The sequence below is a fragment of the Anarrhichthys ocellatus genome, unplaced genomic scaffold (assembly GCF_004355925.1).
Source record: "Anarrhichthys ocellatus isolate YVR2014 unplaced genomic scaffold, GSC_Weel_1.0 scaffold12, whole genome shotgun sequence".
NCBI classification, from domain to species: domain Eukaryota; kingdom Metazoa; phylum Chordata; class Actinopteri; order Perciformes; family Anarhichadidae; genus Anarrhichthys; species Anarrhichthys ocellatus.
The window spans coordinates 678,926-701,990 of record NW_022280042.1 but is presented as its reverse complement, the minus strand read 5'-3'; the positions used below and the strand labels follow the sequence as shown (position 1 = coordinate 701,990).

The 23,065-nt window shown below is 41.9% G+C and overlaps 3 protein-coding genes across 3 annotated transcripts; 2 read left to right on the top strand and 1 right to left on the bottom strand.

Annotated features, from left to right (window-relative positions):
- The first annotated feature begins 413 nt into the window (after positions 1-413).
- On the top strand, positions 414-20,187 carry dhrsx (dehydrogenase/reductase (SDR family) X-linked). Its single transcript, XM_031852188.1, has 8 exons — positions 414-584; positions 3,031-3,257; positions 8,025-8,132; positions 8,386-8,454; positions 14,599-14,700; positions 14,775-14,982; positions 17,784-17,991; positions 18,527-20,187. The coding sequence occupies exons 2-8, from the start codon at positions 3,158-3,160 to the stop codon at positions 18,704-18,706; spliced, it is 975 nt and encodes a 324-aa protein (XP_031708048.1). The 5' UTR covers positions 414-584; positions 3,031-3,157; the 3' UTR covers positions 18,707-20,187.
- Positions 3,171-8,014, top strand: LOC116386167 (zinc finger BED domain-containing protein 1). Its single transcript, XM_031852186.1, has 2 exons — positions 3,171-3,257; positions 5,232-8,014. The coding sequence occupies exon 2, from the start codon at positions 5,255-5,257 to the stop codon at positions 7,265-7,267; it is 2,013 nt and encodes a 670-aa protein (XP_031708046.1). The 5' UTR covers positions 3,171-3,257; positions 5,232-5,254; the 3' UTR covers positions 7,268-8,014.
- On the bottom strand, positions 18,879-23,065 carry LOC116386168 (ankyrin repeat domain-containing protein SOWAHC-like). The gene has a single exon (XM_031852187.1). It carries the CDS (start codon positions 22,885-22,887, stop codon positions 21,064-21,066), a length of 1,824 nt encoding a protein of 607 aa, XP_031708047.1. The 5' UTR covers positions 22,888-23,065; the 3' UTR covers positions 18,879-21,063.

The following is a 23,065-nucleotide window of genomic DNA, read 5'->3' as shown; positions in this document are numbered from 1 at the left end:
AGGACATGTGATACCTTCTTGACTGCATTATTCGGCTCTACTCATTTATGTGAGTCAGCCTTTTCCCACATGAAGAACATTAAGTCCAAATACCGTTCCACCATGACTGATGATCATTTGAAGTCTGCTTGAGGTGGGCTACCAGCAGCTACTGTCCGGACTATGCAACTCTGGCCAATCCCATTCAGTGCAAGTCATCAGAGTAAGGTAATGACCAAAAATGTACAGAATTGTATTGTGCCATAAGGGTTCATGCAAGGTACGCCAACATATATTGTAAATATAAAGTATACTCAGTGTGTATGTATGTGTGTGTGTGTGTGTGTGTGTGTGTATATATATATATATATATATATATATATATATATTCAACATTTTTAATGTAGGTAGATCATTTTGACTTGGTCATTTTAAAAGTAGCTCGCAAGCCGAAAAAGTGTGGGCCCCCCTGCTCTACGTGATCCTGTGGTACATCTGCCGGGACGTGGACTGTGACCACGGCATCTGACGGACATGGACTTACTGAAGGACACCCAAGAGCCCAGGGAGAGCAGGGTGACCCTGACCGCCGAGCGCACCTTCAGGTGATCCCCTCTTTTGTTATTTAACCGTGGTCGGGAGTGTGCTCTGATTGATTTGTATCCAACATGTTGCACCATGCTGCAGTCAGTTGTTAGAGGATGAGGGAGCAGATTGTTCTGCGCTTAGGATTTATGGCTCATCTTGGATGGTTATTCATTTGAAGCCCTTTTTAAAAGGCTTTTAATGTTAAGTTGAGGATTTGCTCAAAGCAGAATGAGTCTAGACACAATTAATAGCAGCAATATTTTCAGAAGTCATTGCCATTAACAGGGATATTTGTCTCTGGGATCTGACTTTGTAGCTGAAAGTTTATGGAACAGACGGAGGTCAAAGATGCGACTTCTTATGATCTTGATGTCTCATCGCTTCCATTGTTGGAAATGATGAAAGGTAGAGACTTAGTGAGGACACGTCATGTATTCTCTGTGTTAGCTACCATCTAGGGCTGTAAGATACTTACACTTCAGTATCAGTATATGATGTTTTGTAATCATGTATTGATTTAAAAAAAATAGATTTTTAATTGTTTAAATGAATATGTATGATGAATGCAGATCCCAGTGTTCAGGTTGCATACAAACGTGTAATCAGATGTTGTGCATATGGTGGTGTGGTCTTTATAATATGATAGTTTTCCTAGAATAAGATATTAAAAAATTGCAATTTATTGCCTTGCTAATCTGGCCGGTTGTGCTGTATGTAAAAACAAATGAAAAAAAAAAAAAACGCATTTAACTTACCAGAGCTGCTGTTCACTATTTAAAGACAAAGTGCATCCTCCTTTCTTTGTTAATAAAGAGTTTAATCCCACGGTTGTTCAGTACATCCGTGCGTTTTAGTTCCAGTAAGAAGTCCTTCCGGATTCATGGACGCCAGTGAAGACAGTCGAGCCTCCCCAGTTGTATTTCTTGGATAGGTTTTAATGCTTTTGAGGGCTGAAAATGTCGCTCTGCAGAGGCAGCAGATTTTGGGATTGTCACCGCCCAACATGTCAGGCTAGCCCACTGACCAATCACGTATGGCTAGGCCAGCTAGCAGGCTCTGGCACGTCAAAGAATACGCCCAACATGTCAAACTAAAGATCTGATTGGTTGAACACTATGACAATCAACAATATCGTCCCCATTCACTTAAACTACACATGGATTCACTTGTGAGTCTGCAGGCCTCGGCCTCTGTTCTTACCTAGAGACACAGAGGTGAAATCTGATTGGATAAAAGCTCTACTTAAAACAAGCTGCACTGGAAGCAGAGCAACTGAGGAAGACAGTAGCTGTGCAATGAGGAAATAAGATAATGGGAACAAACCAGTTCAATCCATCACGGTTCCTCAAACATGTCTGTGTGTGCCAGTTGAAATGGTGAGTTGTTTCGTCAGCCTATAATGCATAAATGGCTTCATACATAATTAAATTCACAGAAAACACAATTTGCGTAATGTGTTTTTTTGTCATTTTTAGTGGTCCTGTTATCACTGAAGTAATGTGAATAATTACAGAACGTGGCCGACTGCACTTGTAGGCTGTAGCCTTGTGCTGTCGGTGCGTTCCTCTAGTGAGGGTGCGGGCAGTGAGACTGGTGCCTGGTGGCCCGACGACCATTTTCTAATTCACAATAAAAATAAATTGATTCACAATGAGATTTTTTGTACTATTAATGTAAATAAGGTGCCAGACTGCAAACAGAAAAAATTTAAATCATCTAATAGAGGCTGTTAATCAAAAAACTGTTTGTTTACTGTCATTTTGCAAAAGTGGCCCCCGAGCAAAGCAAGTTGAGGATCCTCTGGTGTTCGGCTAATAAAGCAACCCAGTCGCCCGAAAAACAATTTTTCAAGCATTGTACCTTTCTGCAAAGCACTGGATGAACCCTAAATATTTTTAATAAATGTTTCTTATCACGCTTGCAGAAACACAATGACATTTGGTTATCATTGTGAAACAATTTGTTGGGTTTAAGAAACAAAACTTGTTTATGGTTGGAAAAAAAGATCATGGTTTGTGTTTAAATATTAGCATAACATCGTAACTAGACTAAATAAAATACTCATTTTTATAGCATGTAACCTTTTTAAAAAACGTTTGCGCGATATGATTTGTCACTTGCTCTGCATGAATGCAAACTGTCCACATTCCAACAAAAAAAAGTATTCAACATAATTATTTCCTTCTCTTTAGGAAATCCTGTAGCTTACATGGTTTTGACACATGACTCATGAATTATAACCTATTAGAATCTTTTATATAGTATTTGTTTTTACAAGTAAGACATGACTCATAATAAATACTAATAATAATGTTTTACATTTTGTACCACGAAAGAGTGTGTTAAATGAGGTGGTGGTTTAGACCACAACTTTAAGCCTACGTTACAATACAGTACAATGCATTCATGAAATGTAGAAGGAAGAAGAGAGGGTCCTAAAAGTAAGCTTTCTTGTCTTAACAGTTCATCTCAACCAACTTTTCCATCATGTGACGCCATTTTCCTGGAGGCGGAACCACGGACAGATAAATCCCTCGCAGGCGCTGAGTCGGATACTTTGACGTGAAGCACAGACGAAGTCGGAAGCATAATGTGGCTGCAGTCCGTGCTGCTGCCTCTCCTCAGGCTGTACCTATGCGGAATGAAAGTTCTCTTCTATCAGATGTTCAACAGATCTTTCACGCTACCAGGTAAAAATCAATGTATATGTTATTTAGTAAATGATATTCTTTGAAGTTATAATCTCCCGGCATGCACATTATGTGCCGTTTCCATGCGGATCTCCGTTAGAAATGGGACTGTTTACATATATACGATCGGTATGATATCGCGTTAGTTCGTCATAATCTTCCAACAAAATAAATACTGATGAATCAAATCTAAAGAACGCGACTGTAGTGAAGAGAGATGCTGCCGGAGGGACCGTGGGATTGTGTAAAGTGTGGATGTTTCTCACCGAGTTTGGCACCTTCACATTTTTAAAAAGTCTTAAAACAATAGTCAGGTATGAACATCGTGTTAACTAGTCGGATATCATATAGCCAATGCATGACTGGAAACTAAGTCTGTCTGATATTGTATCTATAGATTTTTGCCGTTTTATGAAGTATTGAATGTGAGCTCGTTCATTAATACTTTAGCGTTTGAAACCTACTTAGACCTCAAAATGTAATAAACCTAATAGCCTAATAAATTAGACCAACAATGTAATAAAAATGGCGGAATGATACTGAAATAACATTTTACCGATTAATGTAAAAGTATGGTATAGAAAACGTATAATACTCTTAGTGTCATGGTAGTTTACTGAAACCAATCATATTTAACACTGATGTCATGTTTGGAAATGTACACTCTAGTCTTTTTAAGTTATCACAATATTGGTTTTATTCCATTTTCAATAATAATTGCAAATTGTGTTTCATTTTTTTAGGAGATTATTACTACAAGACATAACAGAATAGTATTTATAGCCTACTATGAAGATATGTTTACCCTCATTGAGGTGATTGATTATTAATAGAATGTATATTTTATAAATATAGCTCTTGTATGCACACACATGAACTACTCAAACTGATGTTGAAAGCGGCGCTGTGTTCCACTGCGAGGTATCAGTACACCCTTTGTATGTGACAAACAAATACTACTTTAGTTTGTTAGAGTAAGACAAAGAGAGGATTGTGTCTCCAGACAGCATGAGGCGGGTTGGACCTAAGCTTTACACACTTCTAATCTCACAGAGACTGCAGGCTATTTATCAGCTAGTAAGAGGATTTCCTAAATTCTAGTTATTTATATGGAATTTCCCAAACTGTGACTAAAAGGTAAAGCCTGACTGGCTCGTGATTTTTTGCAAAAATTCCAGTTTTGCAGCTGCCCTCTTTTTATTCATTTTTCCTTTCTTTATTTTGTTGGTTTGGACATCAGTGCTGTTTAAGGCGACTACGTGTTTTCCCCTCCATTTTGATATGTGCCCTTAATGTGTGTTTGTATCTAGTGACTCATTCCAGACTGTCGGCACTGACCTGATCTCTGAAATGATGAAGACTGGTTCTTTGCTTGCACCCAGGCCTGTGTTTTAATGCCAGCTAGTGGTGACCAAATACTGAATTGTGTTGAATGAAAATCCTTCAACAGATGACTGGTGTTGAATCATGTTTTATTATCACTTAATTACAATGAACTAATAACGGGCTAATACACTTAAAATGTTGTCGAGAGAGCTCTTATTAAAAACACCATTTGAATACACTCCGTTGCCAGTTTATTAGGTACAGCTAGCTAAAGCGTGTGCAGTCTAATACCACAGTCCTGCAAGAATTCCTCCCTTCATGAAGGTTATAATCTGTTAGTCATCCTGTGTCTATTCAACTGTATGATCATGTTGGGTCATACAGTGTAAAAACAATTAGAAACGGCACTATAATTACTATTGTATTACAATTGAATACCTCTTAAACAATGTCAATAAAAACGGAACATTATAAACTTCATGAAGGTAGAATGTATTGCAGAACTCTTTATGATTTTTCACTGTGATCTAGTTTGTTGTGAGCATTGCTGACTGATTTTCAAAATCCCATCTCAACGTAGCTTCACAAATTGCTCGACTGTTTTTTTTAACCACATCCTTCAAATGTGTATTTCACTATTCTTGTTAGGTGCTCAATAAGTGAAGGAACCGATGGAGGGTAAAAGTTCAGGACCTTCATGCTCTGGCCCCAAACTGGTGTCGCACCCGCGGGCAAAAAGCAAAGTCTGGAAATACTTTGGCTTTGACACGGATGCAAATGGCTTCATATTGCACTGGAAACGGATATACTGTCGCGTGTGTATGAGTCAAATCGCTTACTCCGGAAACACCTCCAATCTTATGTACCACCTTGAGAAGAACCACCCCGTAGAATTCAACGCATATGTGAGGAGCAACACGGATCAGATGCGCGAGGCGTTTGCCATGGCGTTCTCCAGGATAAAGACCGAGCCTTCGCTTGTACCTGTTCAGCAACCGTCCCAGGACACAAACCTAAAGCCGAGTTTAGATGATGAAAACAGGCGACACAGTGATCTAACAATAGCCGTCATCAACTTCATCTGTGAGGGGCTGTACCCTGTATCTGTAGTTGAAGAGCCTACTTTCAAGACCTTGATGAGTACCGTCGATCCCGGGTACTCTCTACCGAGCAAAAGTGACGTGGCCGTTAAAATGCTCCCTCAGATGTACTGCCGTACCCGGGACATGGTCTTCTGCGAGCTTGCTGGGGTTGTGAACTGTGGCGTGACCACTGACCTTTGGCAAAGCCAAACCCAGAAAAGGACCTACATTTCGCTCTCTATGCATTCAGTTAACTACAGTAGTACTATGGGCTTCTCTATGATCAACAGGTGTCTTAAAACCTTCGAAGTGCAAGAGGACAACACAGCTGAGAACATCACCAGAGCGATGTACGAGGCGTTCGTTGAGTGGGGGATAACTCACAAAGTCAGTGGTGCCACCACAAACAGTTCAGTTGACGTTGTCAAAGCATGCTCGCTCCTAGACCTGTCCGTGGAAATGCCTTGCCTCGGACACACCATCAACCGTGCGGTGGACGAAGCCTTCCAGTTGCCGCGTGTCGACAGCTTTTTGGGATGTTGCCGAAAACTGGTCGACCATTTTCAAGAACCGACGCTGTATCTGCTGAAGGAGAAACAGAAGCAGCATGGCCTCCCACAGTGTGCACTCATCGCAGACAGGCCCAGGTCTTGGTTGGCCACGTTGGCAATGTTGCAAAGACTGGAGGAGCAACAAATTGCTATAACTGCGACACTTGGAGAGAGTTCCAGCAGTCATCATTTCAGCTTTGAAGGCACTCACTGGGCTTTGTTGGATGACTTGATTGAAATCCTTCAGCCTTTTAAAGTTGTGGCGAACATGATCACTTCTTGTAGGTACCCAACCATCAGCATGGTTCGGCCCGTGCTTCATATGCTGCTGAACACCACCCTCAAGGTCAAGGACGGGGACCTCAAAGAGATCAGCATGACCAAAGAGATCATCTCAAAGGTCCTATCCAGCACCTATTCACAGGATACACCGCCGTCGCAAGACATAGCAACGTTCCTCAACGTTGCTACATTTTTGGACCCTCGGTACAAGAAGTTGCCCTTCCTGTCCACTCAGGAGCGCTCCAAAGTTGAGAGTACCATCATAGAGGAGGCGAAAGCGATCCTGGAGAAGCAGATTGCAGAGCGACCGTGCCTAGATGATTTCTCCTTGGACTCTGATGAGCCACCGAGCAAAAAGCCTGCGCCTTTAAGAGAACCTGCCAGGAGTTCAACCCAAGACAACCCTTTGGCTGCCATATTTTGTCAGTTCGATACAGACCAGAGCCAGGAGGAGCTGCATGCACAGGTGTTGGAGGAGCTGAGCAACTACAAAGCACAAAGAGTCCTCGGTCTGAATGAAGACCCTTTATTCTGGTGGTCGAGTCATGCGCCCTTGTTCCCCGCCCTCCCTAAGGTGCTCCAGAAGTACTGGTGTGTTCCTGCCACCAGTGTGCCATGTCACCGGCTGTTCGGCTCCTCTGGGACTGCTCTGTGTGGGAAAAGGAACCGCATAGCTCCAGCTTTAGTAGATCAGCAGATCTTCTTGTACGAGAACTCGAGAAGCTACTATGAGCCTGAACCCTGTGAGGGGGATTTGGACAACGTTTAGGAGAGCCTTTTGAGTGACTCTGTGCTTAAAATAAGCAAAAAGTTAAAGAATTGTGATGACTTTATTCCTTGTAATGGAACTGTTGTAGCAGTAATTACTTTTTTTTTTTTTTTAAGAGTTTTTACCTATATTGTCTTACATAGTCCTTTTTAAAATTAATTCTAGAGAACTTGTTGTACTTTGTTAAAACATGAGATTGAAATCAATCTTCTCATCTCAGGAAAGAAAAGAAACTTCAAACTGGAAGGAGTTTATTAAAGCCTATAAATCAACTCTACAAATCACTTTTTTTTTATTTTGCCATCGCATTAATCGGAGGAAATCCTTAAACTGCTAGTCATCACATCTGTTCAGTAGATGGTATAAACCAAATGTTTATGGATATTTCAGCATTAACAATGGATGGGTTTTATGTCTTGCTGTGCAGAACACTGGCACATGTGATTATGATGTAAAAGCAATCTATGAAAGTAAAGGTTTTTGTCTTCAACATTTTACTGACTGTTTGACTTTTTTATTGTAACATTGGTGCATTTTTATGAATACACTCTCAATTATTCATCTTTCACAGGGGCAACGTATTTTAAATTATATGAATTGATTCTTGAATAATTACAGATTAGACGTTCCTGTCCTGACATAGTTTATGTAACACTACCTGCTCTTCACACAAACATTGAATCATATTGAGTCCTAAAAACATCTGCAAATGAAGGATTGGATAATGTTGTCATGTGATCCGCTCTCTCCTACACAGTCATGCCCAAGCAGAATGGAAGGGTTGCCGTTGTGACGGGGGGAACCAGAGGAATGGGTTATGAGACAGCGAGGCACCTGGCACGCCTCGGCATGCATGTTGTCATAGGTAGGGTGGATTATTCCAAATACCTCTTGAGTGTGAAAGATCCACCAGGATCGGCCACCTTTTACATTTCAGTCAAACGTGATGTTGTCAAAATGTTTCATAAATACAGCCTAGCTTGATACATGACAGCTAATCATTTTCAGAAAGAATGAATAATTAGTAGCGACATGAGCTTTAGCCAGTCCGGTTGAGATGCAGTAGATATCTGCTGGACATCCGCCCACCAAGTCTCTCTGATCTCCATCATCTCCAGCTGGAAACGAGAGGGAGGAGGGAGCAGCGGCCGTCGGCAGGATCCAAGAGGAAGGCGTCGAGGGGAAAGGTAATCATCTGTCTGTCTCTGGTCACATGTCATTTAAGACAAAAGAAAAGAACTCTTTCAATAGTCTGGTATAGAATGTGAGCTGAGAGACTAGTGGAGCCTTCACACAAAAGCTGCCAGTTGATACAAAATGTTCTGTATTCAAATATACATACAAGACTTTGGCTGTATGAAGTCATTTGTCTGAATAATTTTTTTTCTTTAAATTAGCCATCTCTGAAAAAGTTTCCAATCCTTTTTTTGATATTCATAATCAATATTAGCTTTTATATTTCCCTAAAAACTGATGTTGATGTGACAAAGATCTGGAGAAGGCAGCTGCTGCTGCAAAGGTTGCTCCATCTGTGTGCAGGTTACGGGGTAAACATCTGGATGTTAGGTCTTGATCTACTGTTACAGCTGTGTATGTCACAGAGCCGCCCGTCAGCGAGGACCATTTCTCCAGCTGAAATCATAAGCAATAAAACTCACTGTTGCTCAGTTGAATACACACCTCTGCTTGTGCTACTGTCACACTACATGTCAACATGTCCTATATCACTATTGTATATATTTCAGTTGTTCTATCCTGTGACCGCAGTGGTCTCATTACACTCCCTTTAGTCAGGTTAGCTAATGGTGAAGTCTTTAAAGCAACAGAATTGAGAATCTAAAGGAAATGAATCTACCGTTTATCATGTAATTGTTTATTTTAGATTTTAAAGATGTGTAATACCGCATGACCTGCTCCAAACAAATAGGTTCAGCATTTCACCTCCACGACTGGGTCCATGCAATCCAAATGATTTATTCGACATACGATACTATGATGTTTTTATGACTTTTTTCAACATGTTTTACTTTTTTGTCATACTATACTGTCTTTTTATGACTTTTTCCAAAATACTATGACTTTTTTTTTTTTGTACTTTTTTAACATAATATAAATGAATATGAAATAAGTCCAGGAAATGCCATTGAAGGGTTTATTTGGTTGAAGTCATTTGTTGTTGCAAAAAATGCCCCCATAATTTCCTCTAATAATAATGATAATTTAATGAACTTGTCAAAAACATCGTAGCCTATATGACCTGGTCCAGTTGCCATAGAATGTTTTGGATTTTTGCCTTGACTGATGTGTGCGTGAAGAACCGAACGTTCTAAACAAATAAATAAATGGAGCGCTTCTTAATCAGACCTGTGACTGCGAGACTGCGGTCAACTCAGCAGACACTTACAGGTGCTGGTCATATAATTAGAATATCATCAAGTTGATTTATTTCACTAATTCCATTCAAAAAGTGAAACTTGTCTATTATATTCATTCATTACACACAGACTGATATATTTCAAATGTTTATTTCTTTTAATTTTGATGACTATAACTGACAACGAAGGAAAATCCCAAATTCAGTATCTCAGAAAATTAGAATAATACTTAAGACCAATACAAAGAAAGGATTTTTAGAAATCTTGGCCAACTGAAAAGTATGAACATGAAAAGTATGAGCATGTACAGCACTCAATACTTAGTTGGGGCTCCTTTTGCCTGAATTACTGCAGCAATGCGGCATGGCATGGAGTCGATCAGTCTGTGGCACTGCTCAGGTGTTATGAGAGCCCAGGTTGCTCTGATAGTGGCCTTCAGCTCTTCTGCATTGTTGGGTCTGGCATTTCGCATCATCCTCTTCACAATACCCCATAGATTTTCTATGGGGTTAAGGTCAGGCGAGTTTGCTGGCCAATTAAGAACAGGGATACCATGGTCCTTAAACCAGGTACTGGTTGCTTTGGCACTGTGTGCAGGTGCCAAGTCCTGTTGGAAAATGAAATCTGCATCTCCATAAAGTTGGTCAGCAGCAGGAAGCATGAAGTGCTCTAAAACTTCCTGGTATACAGCTGCGTTGACCTTGGACCTCAGAAAACACAGTGGACCAACACCAGCAGATGACATGGCACCCCAAACCATCACTGACTGTGGAAACTTTACACTGGACCTCAAGCAACGTGGATTGTGTCTCCTCTCTTCCTCCAGACTCTGGGACCCTGATTTCCAAAGGAAATGCAAAATTTACTTTCATCAGAGAACATAACTTTGGACCACTCGGCAGCAGTCCAGTCCTTTTTGTCTTTAGCCCAGGCGAGACGCTTCTGACGCTGTCTGTTGTTCAAGAGTGGCTTGACACAAGGAATGCGACAGCTGATACCCATGTCTTGCATACGTCTGTGCGTAGTGGTTCTTGAAGCACTGACTCCAGCTGCAGTCCACTCTTTCTGAATCTCCCCCACATTTTTGAATGGGTTTTGTTTCACAATCCTCTCCAGGGTGCGGTTATCCCTATTGCTTGTACACTTTTTTCTACCACATCTTTTCCTTCCCTTCGCCTCTCTATTAATGTGCTTGGACACAGAGCTCTGTGAACAGCCAGCCTCTTTTGCAATGCCCTTTTGTGTCTTGCCCTCCTTGTGCAAGGTGTCAATGGTCGTCTTTTGGACAACTGTCAAGTCAGCAGTCTTCCCCATGATTGTGTAGCCTACAGAACTAGACTGAGAGACCATTTAAAGGCCTTTGCAGGTGTTTTGAGTTAATTAGCTGATTAGAGTTTGGCACCAGGTGTCTTCAATATTGAACCTTTTCACAATATTCAAATTTTCTGAGATACTGAATTTGGGATTTTCCTTAGTTGTCAGTTATAATCATCAAAATTAAAAGAAATTAACATTTGAAATATATCAGTCTGTGTGTAATGAATGAATATAATAGACACGTTTCACTTTTTGAATGGAATTAGTGAAATGAATCAACTTTTTGATGATATTCAAATTATATGACCTGTACATGTTAGTGCACCTATATGCTGACATTCACGGTAAACTCATTCAAACGGCACAGATCGGGAGCGAGTAAGGACTTTGAAAGTTAGCGGAAAGATTAACGTGAGATAACATCCGGTTTCTTCAGACGAACATCCGGTTTTCAGAATAAGATGCCAAAGTATACATATTGCATAATGGAAATTAGATTAAATGAATTATATTTACATTCAGTATAAAACATGCTACCTGCATCTCGTGAGTTAAAGGGAAAATACACCTAAATTGTGCGTAAAGTGTCTTTATTCTTTGATTTGAGGGTTGCTGGAAATGAATAATACCTGACTGACAGTCAATTAAGATATTTTACTAAGTAAAAACTCTGAACTGAATTTGTACCTTCAAATGGCACATTTTAAAAAAAAGTTAAGGTGCTATAAAAATGTTTTTCTCAAAAATTCCACACAATGACTAATGCATATGTTCAGGACAGAAATGGGTAATATCACAATATTTGAGGTGCTACAAAAATATCTTTCTCAATAATTCCATACAATGACTGATGTACAGTCCCTGACAAAAGTCTTGTCGCTTGGGTACAAGTTGACCTTAAGTGCCCCTCAAATATATTTGTAATCAATTTTGTTTTACAAGAAATGGCTAATTTCAATCCCAACAGCTTTTGAAATAATGTTTTGGTGCCAAACGAAACTGCTGAAAAGCATTCTAACATTCACAGCCCACTGAGTCAGTTTTTGCAAAGACAAAAGTCTTGTCGCCTTGTCATATGATGCACCCAATCCTAGATTACAGCCTCACCTGTGATCAATAATTGATCAATCAATTAGTGGGTGTGTATAAAAGGAACCCCAGCACACCAGACCTTCACATCAACTGCAACTTGACCTCTGACAACATGCCTAAGATTCACCCTGAGACCAAAGCGTTGATTATCAAGAGGCTGAAGACCAGATCCACTGCTGAGATTGCTGACACCTTCAATGTGTCTCAGCGTCAAGTACAAAGAATAAGAAAAATATTTGAAGAGACTGGAGATGTTTTTGACAAGCCCAGGTCCGGCAGACCCCGCAAGACAACTGCTCGGGTGGACCGTTTGTTGGCTCAAAAATCCAAGGCCAGCCCCTTTTCCACTGCAGCAGAGCTCCACCAGGCCTGGTCACCTCAAGTCCCCGTGTCAACCAGGACAGTTTGTAGAATTCTGTCTCAAAATGGCCTCCATGGTCGAATCGGTGCCCAGAAACCAGCACTAAACAAAAGGCAATTAAAAAAACGTGTGGCATTTGCCAAGGCCCACAGCCTGCTAAAAGGATGGACGCTGGAAAAGTGGCAGAAGGTGGATTTCTCAGATGACTCTTCGGTTGAATTACATCACAGCCGCCGCAAACATTGCAGGAGACCTACTGGAGCCCGCATGGATCCGAGATTCACCCAGAAAACAGTTAAGTTTGGTGGCGGAAAAATCATGGTCTGGGGTTACATCCAGTATGGGGGTGTGCGAGAGATTTGCAGGGTGGAAGGCAATATCAATAGCCTAAAATATCAAGAAGTATTAGCTACCCCTTACATTCCCAACCATAAAAGGGGTCAAATTTTGCAGCAGGATGGTGCTCCATCGCATACTTCCATCTCTACATCAAAGTTCCTCAAGGCGAAGAAGATCAAGGTGCTCCAGGACTGGCCAGCCCAGTCACCAGACATGAACATCATTGAGCATGTCTGGGGTAGAATGAAAGAGGAAGCATGGAAGACGAAACCAAAGAATCTTGATGAACTCTGGGAGGCATGTAAGACTGCTTTCTTTGCTATTCCTGATGACTTCATCAATAAATTGTATGAATCATTGTCGAACCGCATGGATGCAGTCCTTCAAGCTCATGGAAGTCATACAAGATATTAAATATGGATCTCACAGCACCACTACTTAATTCACTGATGTTATGCAACATATTTTTGTATTTGAAGTAAATTATTTGTTCAATTTTCACATTACTCTCTGTAGGCGACAAAACTTTTGTCTTGCCAAAATCTGACCTTTCTGTGTTCATTAAATGATCAATCTTTCTTCAGTGAAGCAAATTTATTTTAGTATATTAAACATAATTTGGGAGGGTTTTAGCTTTCATATGAGCCATTTCTAAAACAATGGATTAATTAAAAGTTAGGTTTTAAGCCGTTGTTTCTACAAAATGGATAAGTGACAAGACTTTTGTCAGGGACTGTATATGTAATCAAGGCATCGTTGACTTAATAGTTGTTTAAAAAATGTAATAATAAATTACCACAAAGAAATATGAATACAATTGAATATGATTGTCAGATTTTTTTTTAACAAAAAAAACATAAATCAAAGAAAACACTTTGAATCTATAGACTACTGCCTAATAGTCTTATTATTGCCATTTGATGACAATTGCTCATATACTGTAAGCCTAAATAAGTATATTTATTATTTTGAACAAAGGTTAAATGTTATTTCACAAGTTTCAAAAAGTGCCCCCAATTTGTTTTTAAATGCCCCTGGATTTCAGTCAGTGGGGGCAAAAATTGCCCCCTAAAAAAATATGTAAATTTCCTACCCTGTACAAAGTGCTCTGCTCTGGGCCCAAGGCCTGAGGAGTGCTGATGAAAGCGGCTTTAAATGGGACTCATGGAAGCAGCCAGCTGTTCATAGACTGATTAAAGTGAAGCAGAGTTCCTTACATTATAAAATCTTGACATGAATGACATGCGTGAAGCTGCTAAGAACTAAAACCAGGATTTAGGGGAACACATTCTAGGTTCAAATCCGTTTAACTTATATTCTTTTTCATTTCCAGTTGTCCCCTAAATTGTCCCGTGTGCACCTCAATATGCTTTGTAAGCTCTTCAGTCTCTTTCAGCTCTGTGGTTTGGTCTCCAAGCCCACATACATAAAATGATTGATTGAAGATGAGGATTTTGATTTGAAGATGCCAAATCCAGTTTTTGTAAATGAAATTCAATGAAATGGTAGAGACGTGATGCTATTTTGTACTTTCATCTCAGGCTGCAAAATACAAGTTTGGGAGCATTTTGATTGCTAAAACTACTTTATCGATTAAGAATATCTCAGTATTGTGATCACAGCTTGTTCTGCTGCCCCAAGTAAAACCAAATCAATGAGTGCAGCGTTGCATTCAGAAGAAAGATGTTTTCACACTCTATGACATGTCTTATATTCTTTATTTGTTGGTTCCAGCACTTCATGCTTATATTAATATTTCAATCTTAATCTTAAAACCGTTTAAACGGGTCTGACTAACTCATCCGGTCCTCTGTGTTTACCTAACGTGGCTGTTTTTCTGTTCACAGTGGAGTTCGTCTTCTTAGACCTGACCTCACTCAAATCAGTGCGGCAGTTTGCTCAGGCGTTCAAAGACCGAGGTCTCCCGCTACATGTTCTGGTTAACAATGGTAAGCTGCATGAAAGAGAAGATCATACGCACAGACACACTGCGTACACTAAGAGCATATCTGTGTCCGTGCAGCTGGAACCATGATGGTTCCTGAGAGACAGACGGAGGACGGCTTTGAGTTCCACTTCACGCTCAACTACCTCGGCCACTTCCTGCTGACTAACCTGCTGCTGGGCACGCTGAAGAGGTCGGGGCGACAGGGCTGCTGCTCCAGAATCATCAACATGTCCTCCGCTACACACTATGCAGGCATCGTGCACATGGATGACTTGAACAGGAGGTGAATGTCTGATGCTGATGATTCTGAGGGTTCTAAATTGCGAGCATATATAAGATTGAGGAATTGTCTCCACACAGATCTAAAGATGGCGTTGGCTGAGCCGGCAGCTTGCAGCTAACAGTGTTTACCAGGAGGGTGGGCGTTACAACAGTCAGTCAGTGCGTGGTTGAAATCAGAATCAAAAACCGGTTTATTGCCAAGTATGTTTGCACATACAATGAATTTGGCGTGGTGATTGGTGCGGGGCAATAAACACAGCGCAATAGTAAAAGATATTTCCAAGAGATTTAGAATTGAACACAAATGCTCGCAGCACATCACGCCCTCAGATTAGTCCTACTGATGATTTTAGTGATCCTCTGACTTTCCATCTAGTTATAGTTTACTGCTAAATTAGTAGATGGTAGCATGCTAACGCACCGGCGTGGTGCAGGTAGTGGGTTCGATCCCCGGTCAGGACCTCTCTGTGTGGAGTTTGACGGGAACAGCCAAAAGCAGAAGACGCTAACACACCAAACTATGATCATATATAACATGATAAACATTACATTTGTTAATATGTCATTGTGAGCATGAGGCTGATATTAGCATTTAGCCCCACGGAGCTGCTAGCCCAAATCCAAATAATGAAACTATTTTACAGTCTTGGCTATGATATGATGCTACATTCTGTCGTCTGCAGTATTCCCTTACTGTGGTAAAGAAGAAGGATCAGTCCATGTGCAGACGTCGGACATCTATCATCTGTGTTCTGCTGTTGTTGCAGTTATTGCTTTTTTTAATGGCAATATTGCCTCATAGATAGCACAAAGAAGAATACAGAGCAGTCCTTTCAGTGGCATCGCCTCATCTCAGGAAGTGTGTGTGTGTGTGTGTGTGTGTGTGCGCGCGCGTGTGTGTGTGTGGAGACAATGTGAAGAGAGACGGGCTGGTTTAGGTATTCAAGTAGATCAGGGGTCACCAACCTTTTTTAAACTGAGAGCTACTTCAAGGGTACCGAGTAGTACGAAGGGCTACTTATTTGATACAAACTTCCTGAATAACAAAGTTGCACAGATCACCTTTTAATAATAATTATATATGTGAAGAGACTGTTTGATCACATGTCAGTTAATTATTCCTCACAATAATTATTAATAATGATTTCCACAACAATGATGGTATAGCTACACATGCATATTTAAACATGCAACTTTTATTTCTGTTAATCTGTTTCAACATTTGAAAGTCAGAGGTATCACATCTCTGATATTTTTGTATCATCACATGATTAAAGCCGGTTACTTTTGCACATAGCGCCTGCTGGAGAATGATGCAGTGGTAATGTGACATTTTGCGAAGTCTGGGTCACCTTTGCATTGCGCAATGAAGCCTGCATGCCGGCCCGTCATCGCGGGAGCCCCGTCTGTTATCACCGACACCAGCTTTTCCAATGGTACCTTTTTCTCCACGAATAAACTAGTAAACAGTCTCGTCTATAGCCGAGCGGGGGATCCAACCCTCCGAGACGCGCGAGCGTCTTCGGGCGCCCGCATTCAAGCCTCTAGTCTGGGCCTTTTCGGTCGGATTGCGTTGCCTCGCCTCGCCTCTACCCCCGCCACCCCTGAGTTGTTGCCCCGCGGCCTGTTCCGAGGATTTACGGACCTGACGACGGGGTGCGCTCGCGGCGCGCGTCTGGCGCCAACGGGAAGCACCCGCCATTCGGAACCTGAAAACCTAGTGCGGTGCGGCGGCCTCGTCCTGGCTGTCCGCCGTGCGCCTCCGGGTACCCAACTCTCTTATGACAAGAAATATTGTCATTTTAAAATCTACACTAATGCAAGCGCTTTTGATTAAAAAAAGAACAGCAAGTACAATTTTAGATGGAGCTCCATGGTGACTAGTGCTATTTTTAGAACATTCCTTGCGGGCGACTCACATGGTCCCTGCGGGCGACAGGGTGCCCGCAGGGACCGTGTTGGCTACCTCTGAAGTAGATGAACAGTTGTCTATGTATCTGGCAAAACCTGTGATATTGTTGCAGAAAAGCTAAACAAATACAAAGAAAACTAATTGTACATATGTTAAAAAAAACCTGCATAAGAATCCTTAAACAAGTAACAGAGATTAAGTAATTAAGGGTTATTTTAGAGTCTCCGATACATTTTAAGTCATGCAAAGAAGATTAAGGCCAGCCTTAGCTGTCTTAAAATGCTTGCCATCTTTTTCTAACTCAATGCTATTTTTACATCTGTCCTTTGGTTTGGCTGCCTGGTCTCAGGCCAGCCAGCCTGTAATTAAATCTATAGAGTGTCTTAACAATTGGTCCTTGAAAATCTTGGACAATATGATACCATCAGTGCCACATTTTAAGTAAATACAAGATTTCAAAGTTTTGTAAGCTTTATTGATTTTCATCATGTAAAGCTTGAGTTTGAATGTGTAAGTGGACTTGGTCTTTAGCTCCTCAGCCTTTCTGCAAATACTTGAAGAGATTACAGAGCTGCAGCAAATCCACTGGAGCAGCTTCAAGTGGTAACTGGAAGGTTCCATTCTGCAACACATCGTTTGCTCTAACAGCTTTTTCTGTGAACTTCAAATTCGCTTTGAAGCGAGCTACCAAATCCTGATTAATACAGCAACAAACCTGTACGCATGTCTAGCTTTTAGATATAATTGTTTAATGTGTGCATTGTTGTATCTCTTCTTCAAGAGCCTTCAAACCAACATAGTCAACTCACAGCTCCGAACCATAACCACTGTTGGAGCTCAGTGTGTGAAGCTGACAAAGACTCTGATAGCATCCCTCTCCCCCTCTCTAGGATCTGCTACAGCTCCCACGGTGCTTATTCCCAAAGCAAACTGGCTCTGGTCCTCTTCACCTACTACCTGCAGGAGCAGCTTACGGCCGGCGGCTTCCCGGTGACCGTCAACGCCGTGGACCCCGGCATGGTGGACACGGCGCTGTACGACAACCTGTGGAGCCTCGCGCAGGCGCTGAAGAGACCCGTGGCCAAGATGCTGTTCAGGGTACGTCTTCAGTCTGGCCAGATCAGTGTGTTGCTGAGACAAAGAAAGGTCTCTGTAAAGGGGCGGGGCAGTGGTGAAACCCACCTGACACAGAAACAGGAAACTGTTTCTGAAACGACCGTGTTCTGAAAGAATACATGTTGGGTTTTTTCTCCGGTCCCTGTGAAAGTAGTCTCGACAAAAGCAGAGCAGTTTCAGGATTTAATTTCCTGTTCATTCGTTAATGGATAGAAAATATCAGTGCCATCAACTACATTTCACCGTAATGACTTCCTGTCTCATTCTATGCTCCTCCAGTGGTTTATATTCCATTGCCTCAGACATTTGTAAGTGGTTCTGTAATATTGACTCTCATTCAACATGAGAGGGATGTGAGAGAACAAATGGCATTGGAGAATGGTGACGATATGTTCTCAACTTACTGTATATAATCATTTGGTGGCAGTGTTAATGCAAATGACCAAATCTTATAAATACGCACCTCCTCATGTTCATCAACTAAACTTCCATGGTTTCTCTTGCATGCTCTTCTCAGACTCCAGCAGAGGGAGCGTCCATATCCATCTATGCCGCAGCTGCCTCTGAGATGGAGGGCGTGGGGGCCTGTTACCTGTACAACAGCCACAAGACTCAGTCCTCCGACAGCTCCTATGACTCCGAGCTACAAGCCGAGCTGTGGAAGAAGAGCTGTGAGCTGGTGGACCTTCAGATATAGTTCCACATCCTCCAGAGTCACAAGTCCTACCGAACCGCTGCCTGACTTCATATAGTGTCCCAACACTCAAACATCTAGACTTCCAGGCCGTCCACATCTGCTGACACAGATGGTTTTAGAGCTACAGCTTAAAAAAAAAAAAAGATATCAATATAACTGAAACAACATGAAAACTGTTGATAATTTATTAAATTCAAACTTGAAAACGGCAAACCTGAAGAGAAATGTGCACATCAGACCTGATGGGTGAGCTTGTCTTCATTTCTGCTGCATTATCACACAAAGTATTCTGTGTACAATTAACGCCTATATGTTTTGTTTTTTATTAACATCAGCTAAGTTGTCACTCTCTGCTCTTCTGTTTATAGAGACTAAACCACACTTTGATATGTTAATATCTTGCTCCCATATAGAGCAGCTTTGCTGTGTTAAATATCCACAGACAGTCAGAGCACATGAAATTCCTACAGGCCTTAGTGTTGCCTATTGAAGCCGACAGATGATTTCCAGATTTGTGATTTAATGTGACGTGTGAGTTTGTAAGTTGTAGAGAATCACTATTCAATCACAACATAGAATCTGGGACTAATTTAAACATCGAGTCTACTGAAAAGTGAGTTTTCACACATTTTAATTTATCTCTATGCCAAACATAATTAATTATTGAATGTACCTTATTGCTGAAAGGAAATACGGTAGACGTTCCAGTTGCAATCTGCAATTTCACTTAAAGATGTCGCCAGATCCTACACACCGGCCCTTTAAGTGGATTCTGTTTTAGGGTATAAATATTCCATTTGTATACCACAAAGTGCACTTTTTTTGCCTTAATGAAAATTAATTTTTACATTCATATCTTGAATTAGCATTTATAGTGCAATATCATTTCACATATTTAACTCAGAGTCCCCACATGCTGATGGCTTTAGCTTTAGTTGACGATCCAAGATGTCAACTTGGATCCATCTCATCATTATATTTTATTTGAGTGCATTTCATAATTCACAGTGACCAGTTTTAGCAAATTCTTGCAAATTGCTTTTTAATGGAAGTCTATAACTATATGTGATACGTTTTCAAAGATTACATAAATGTAAATCGTCGTTCCGGATCATGGTGTCGTCTTAGTTTCTATAAGTATAAAAAAACGTTCATGTTGATATATTTATGTTTATGATCCTGGGCCTGAACTCTTCTCTGTTTAATGTTCTGGATACATTTCAGTGTGTCAGCATCAAAAACTGTATTCCAATCAAACTGATTATACTGCGCACAAATGGTTTACCACGATCACTGTGAATTATGCCTTTATTCCAGATTGTACTAATTTATAGTCATGTGAGTTTACAGTTATTATATTAACAGATTAAGATGTCCCACCGATTCACAATATGTTAATAAACACTAATTAACAAATTGCTTCGTATGAATGAATTTTACATGTATACAATTAGGATATAAATAAAAATTGTCAAATCAGACACAAGCCTTTATGAATATGCAATAATGCACTCATTGATTTAATCAGTAAGAACATCAAACATGCACAACCTTAGAATGGCCCCTTAACCCAGGAAACATTTGCCATTCTTTAACATAAGGTTTGTGTCATGTAACTAATTATAATGTGCAAATACAAATCTAAGAGCTGATTTTGTTCAAATGTGCAAAGATGTAACAAAATAGATCAAAGGAAATGATAGTCCTATTATGCAATTATGTACATATTTGAATTTGTACAAAAAATGACAATATATCAGGCTTATTTTTATCACGATATTTTTGTGCCGAGTGTGACATTTTGCTAATAAGCCAAGATACAGGCCCTGCCAATGTATCAATCCGGTTCTACTGGCGAAAACGGTCATCAGCAATTTTCAGTGTGCAGTTAAAGGATATGACGACATATGAACAGTACTGTATCAGTACTGTTAAACGTGTGCTTGCACAGAAAGAGGCTGGCTGGCATAATAACAAAGACACTGATTCCTCATCTCTGTCCAAACATACCATCAGTGGATATATATTCCTGTTAAGTAACCCATTCGTATACATCAGTGCTGTGCAGCGCACTAACCAGGGGATTGATCCACTTTCTTGGATTTAGCCCGCTCCAGGTGGCTTTAGTATTTTCAGAGGAGGTCTGTAACTTTGTTTTAACCTCAAATGTTGGTGAAACGAGTCAAACATTTAGGGTTCAATGTAGTGAGTGGACCGAAGTCATACGGGGACATTTCACTCAAGGTAAAACAGCTGAGGGTAAAAAATGTTTTTTTCAATACATCAGTGTACATCATTGTATGCTGGTACCGTTGGTATCCCTGTAAACCATTTCCTGTCCTGTATCAGTACTGATCTCACCCAAAGAAATATGTCTTGGGTCTGGACTTAAAGAAACCTCTCCCTGACCCCTCCTGCTCCTCCCTGTCTCGGAATGTGGTGCCGTGGACAATCTGCGATGTCCTCAAGCGCAGCTTCTGCAGTTTGGGCTTCATCCTGCTGAGTGAGGACTTCCTCCTGACGACTTTCTGTCTGGGTGGAACCTCGCCGTCCACGGAGTCCCAGTCGTTGGGGTTGAGGAGTCTGAGGGGCTTCAGGTTGGACTGGAGAGCCTTGGAGAACCTCAAGCGGCTTCCTTCCCTGAGGTCTGCGTTCTTTGAGTCAGCACGCTCGTACGCTCCTATTATGTCCCGCATGTCTACACTCACGTTGTCAGTGAGGTACTGGCAGGCCTTCCTCCCGCTGTAGTCTCGGATCTCCACATCGGCGTCGTAGGCCCCGACCAGGAGCTTCACCACCTCCATGTGGTTGTGCATGGCAGCCACGTGCAGCGGCGTGTAGCCGCTGTTGGATCGGACATCGGCGCTGATGGGGACGTCGTGCTGCTTGGCAAAGTTGATGAGCAGCGCCATCAGCTCGGGCTTGCCTCGCTTGGCCGCCCAGTGCAAGCAGGTGAAACCGGTGACGAAGTCCTTCCTCAGGACGAGGCTCGGATCCGTGGCGAGGAGGGGGCACAAGCTGCCCCACTCCCCGTCCGAGGCGCACATCATCCACTCGTGTTCCAGCGGGTCCAGAGTGACGGCAGTCCTGTCGTCGTCCGGGTCGGAGGAGACCAGGGAAGCCGAGTCGCCATCATTCCTGTAGGACAGGTACACTGAGCTGCGTATCACCATGCTCCGCCTCACCTGGGGGGAGCTGCTCATCATTACCTCGATGAAGTGTTTACGACTGCCTTTGGGACTGCCGAGTCCTTCGCTCCCAGACAGACTGCGTGTGTCCAACTGCCCTTCATCCTCCGCCTCTTCGTCTGACTCCGGCTGTCTGGAGGGAACTTGCCGTTGGTATCCTTTTGAGCTCCTGGTCCCCACGTTAATGTGTTCTACTTCATTCAGGCCTTCTGCTGAAAGAGACTCCGTCTCAACCGGTCCGTCTCTGGGGCCGAGTCCAACACTACCTGTGTCTATCTGTCCTTTAGTACCGGTTTGTACAGGCCCCAGCAGGATGAACATAGATCCCTCTGCAGGAACAGGCGAAGCTTTAGTCATTGAAATTTCTGGTATTTCAGGTTCGTTTACAACCTGCTTCTTCTTGGAGTCCCTCCTCTCTCGTTTGAAGCTTTCTCTGTTTCCCATCTCACCCGAGCGGCTGTCTACTTCCTCAACTGCACAAACAAACTCGCCACACTCACTTGTGTCGTCCGTTTGCTCTGTAAAAATATTCGCAGTGTTGAAATCATGCGGAACTCTCACCTGGCGCTCACTTCCGTAACCTGCGCCAGGTGGCTGCGCCTCACCTCCTGCGGCGCGAGGCTGGGCTGGGAGCTCCGCTGCGTCACTGCCACGAGCCCGACGGCTGTCTGAACCTGCAGGATAACGGTGACGGAGTTCCTCTCGAGACGTTACCGGCTCGGTTTCTGTCCCGTCGCTAACACTCCAGTTCAGCTGCTCCTTCTCTGAACCGCGAAACATTTTCTTCAGGCGGACATATTTCACTTCACTCTCAGTCTTTACAAAAGCAATGTTGTCCACGTACTTTTTAAATGTCTCACGGACAGCAGCTTTCTTCTCCGGCTCCTCCGGGAATACGACCTTAAAATGCGCAATTAAATCCTTGTTTTTCACTTTGCCCCCTTTCTCCTTTAGAAAGGCGAGAATTGCCTCTTGACTACACTCGGACGCCATTGTAAACTACTAATTTGAATAACCGTCAAAGCAGCAAAACATCGCGTAAACATGCGTTCCTGTCGTACCGTCCCATACCGACAAAATCAAACGAGTTATCATTCGGCGCAGAAATGAATGAAGTAGTATCGCTAACTGTGCCACGTGAGGACGAGTGTGAGGTCGAGCTTTTCACTGC

Excerpts from the sequence above, each read along its gene's own strand:
- LOC116386168 (XM_031852187.1), bottom strand. The coding sequence starts at position 22,887 with ATGGCGTCCGAGTGTAGTCAAGAGGCAATTCTCGCCTTTCTAAAGGAG.
- dhrsx (XM_031852188.1), top strand. The coding sequence starts at position 3,158 with ATGTGGCTGCAGTCCGTGCTGCTGCCTCTCCTCAGGCTGTACCTATGC. Across the intron at positions 3,258-8,024 it reads CAGATCTTTCACGCTACCAG|TCATGCCCAAGCAGAATGGA; the intron begins GTAAAAATCAAT and ends TCTCCTACACAG. Across the intron at positions 8,455-14,598 it reads GGAAGGCGTCGAGGGGAAAG|TGGAGTTCGTCTTCTTAGAC; the intron begins GTAATCATCTGT and ends TTCTGTTCACAG.
- LOC116386167 (XM_031852186.1), top strand. The coding sequence starts at position 5,255 with ATGGAGGGTAAAAGTTCAGGACCTTCATGCTCTGGCCCCAAACTGGTG.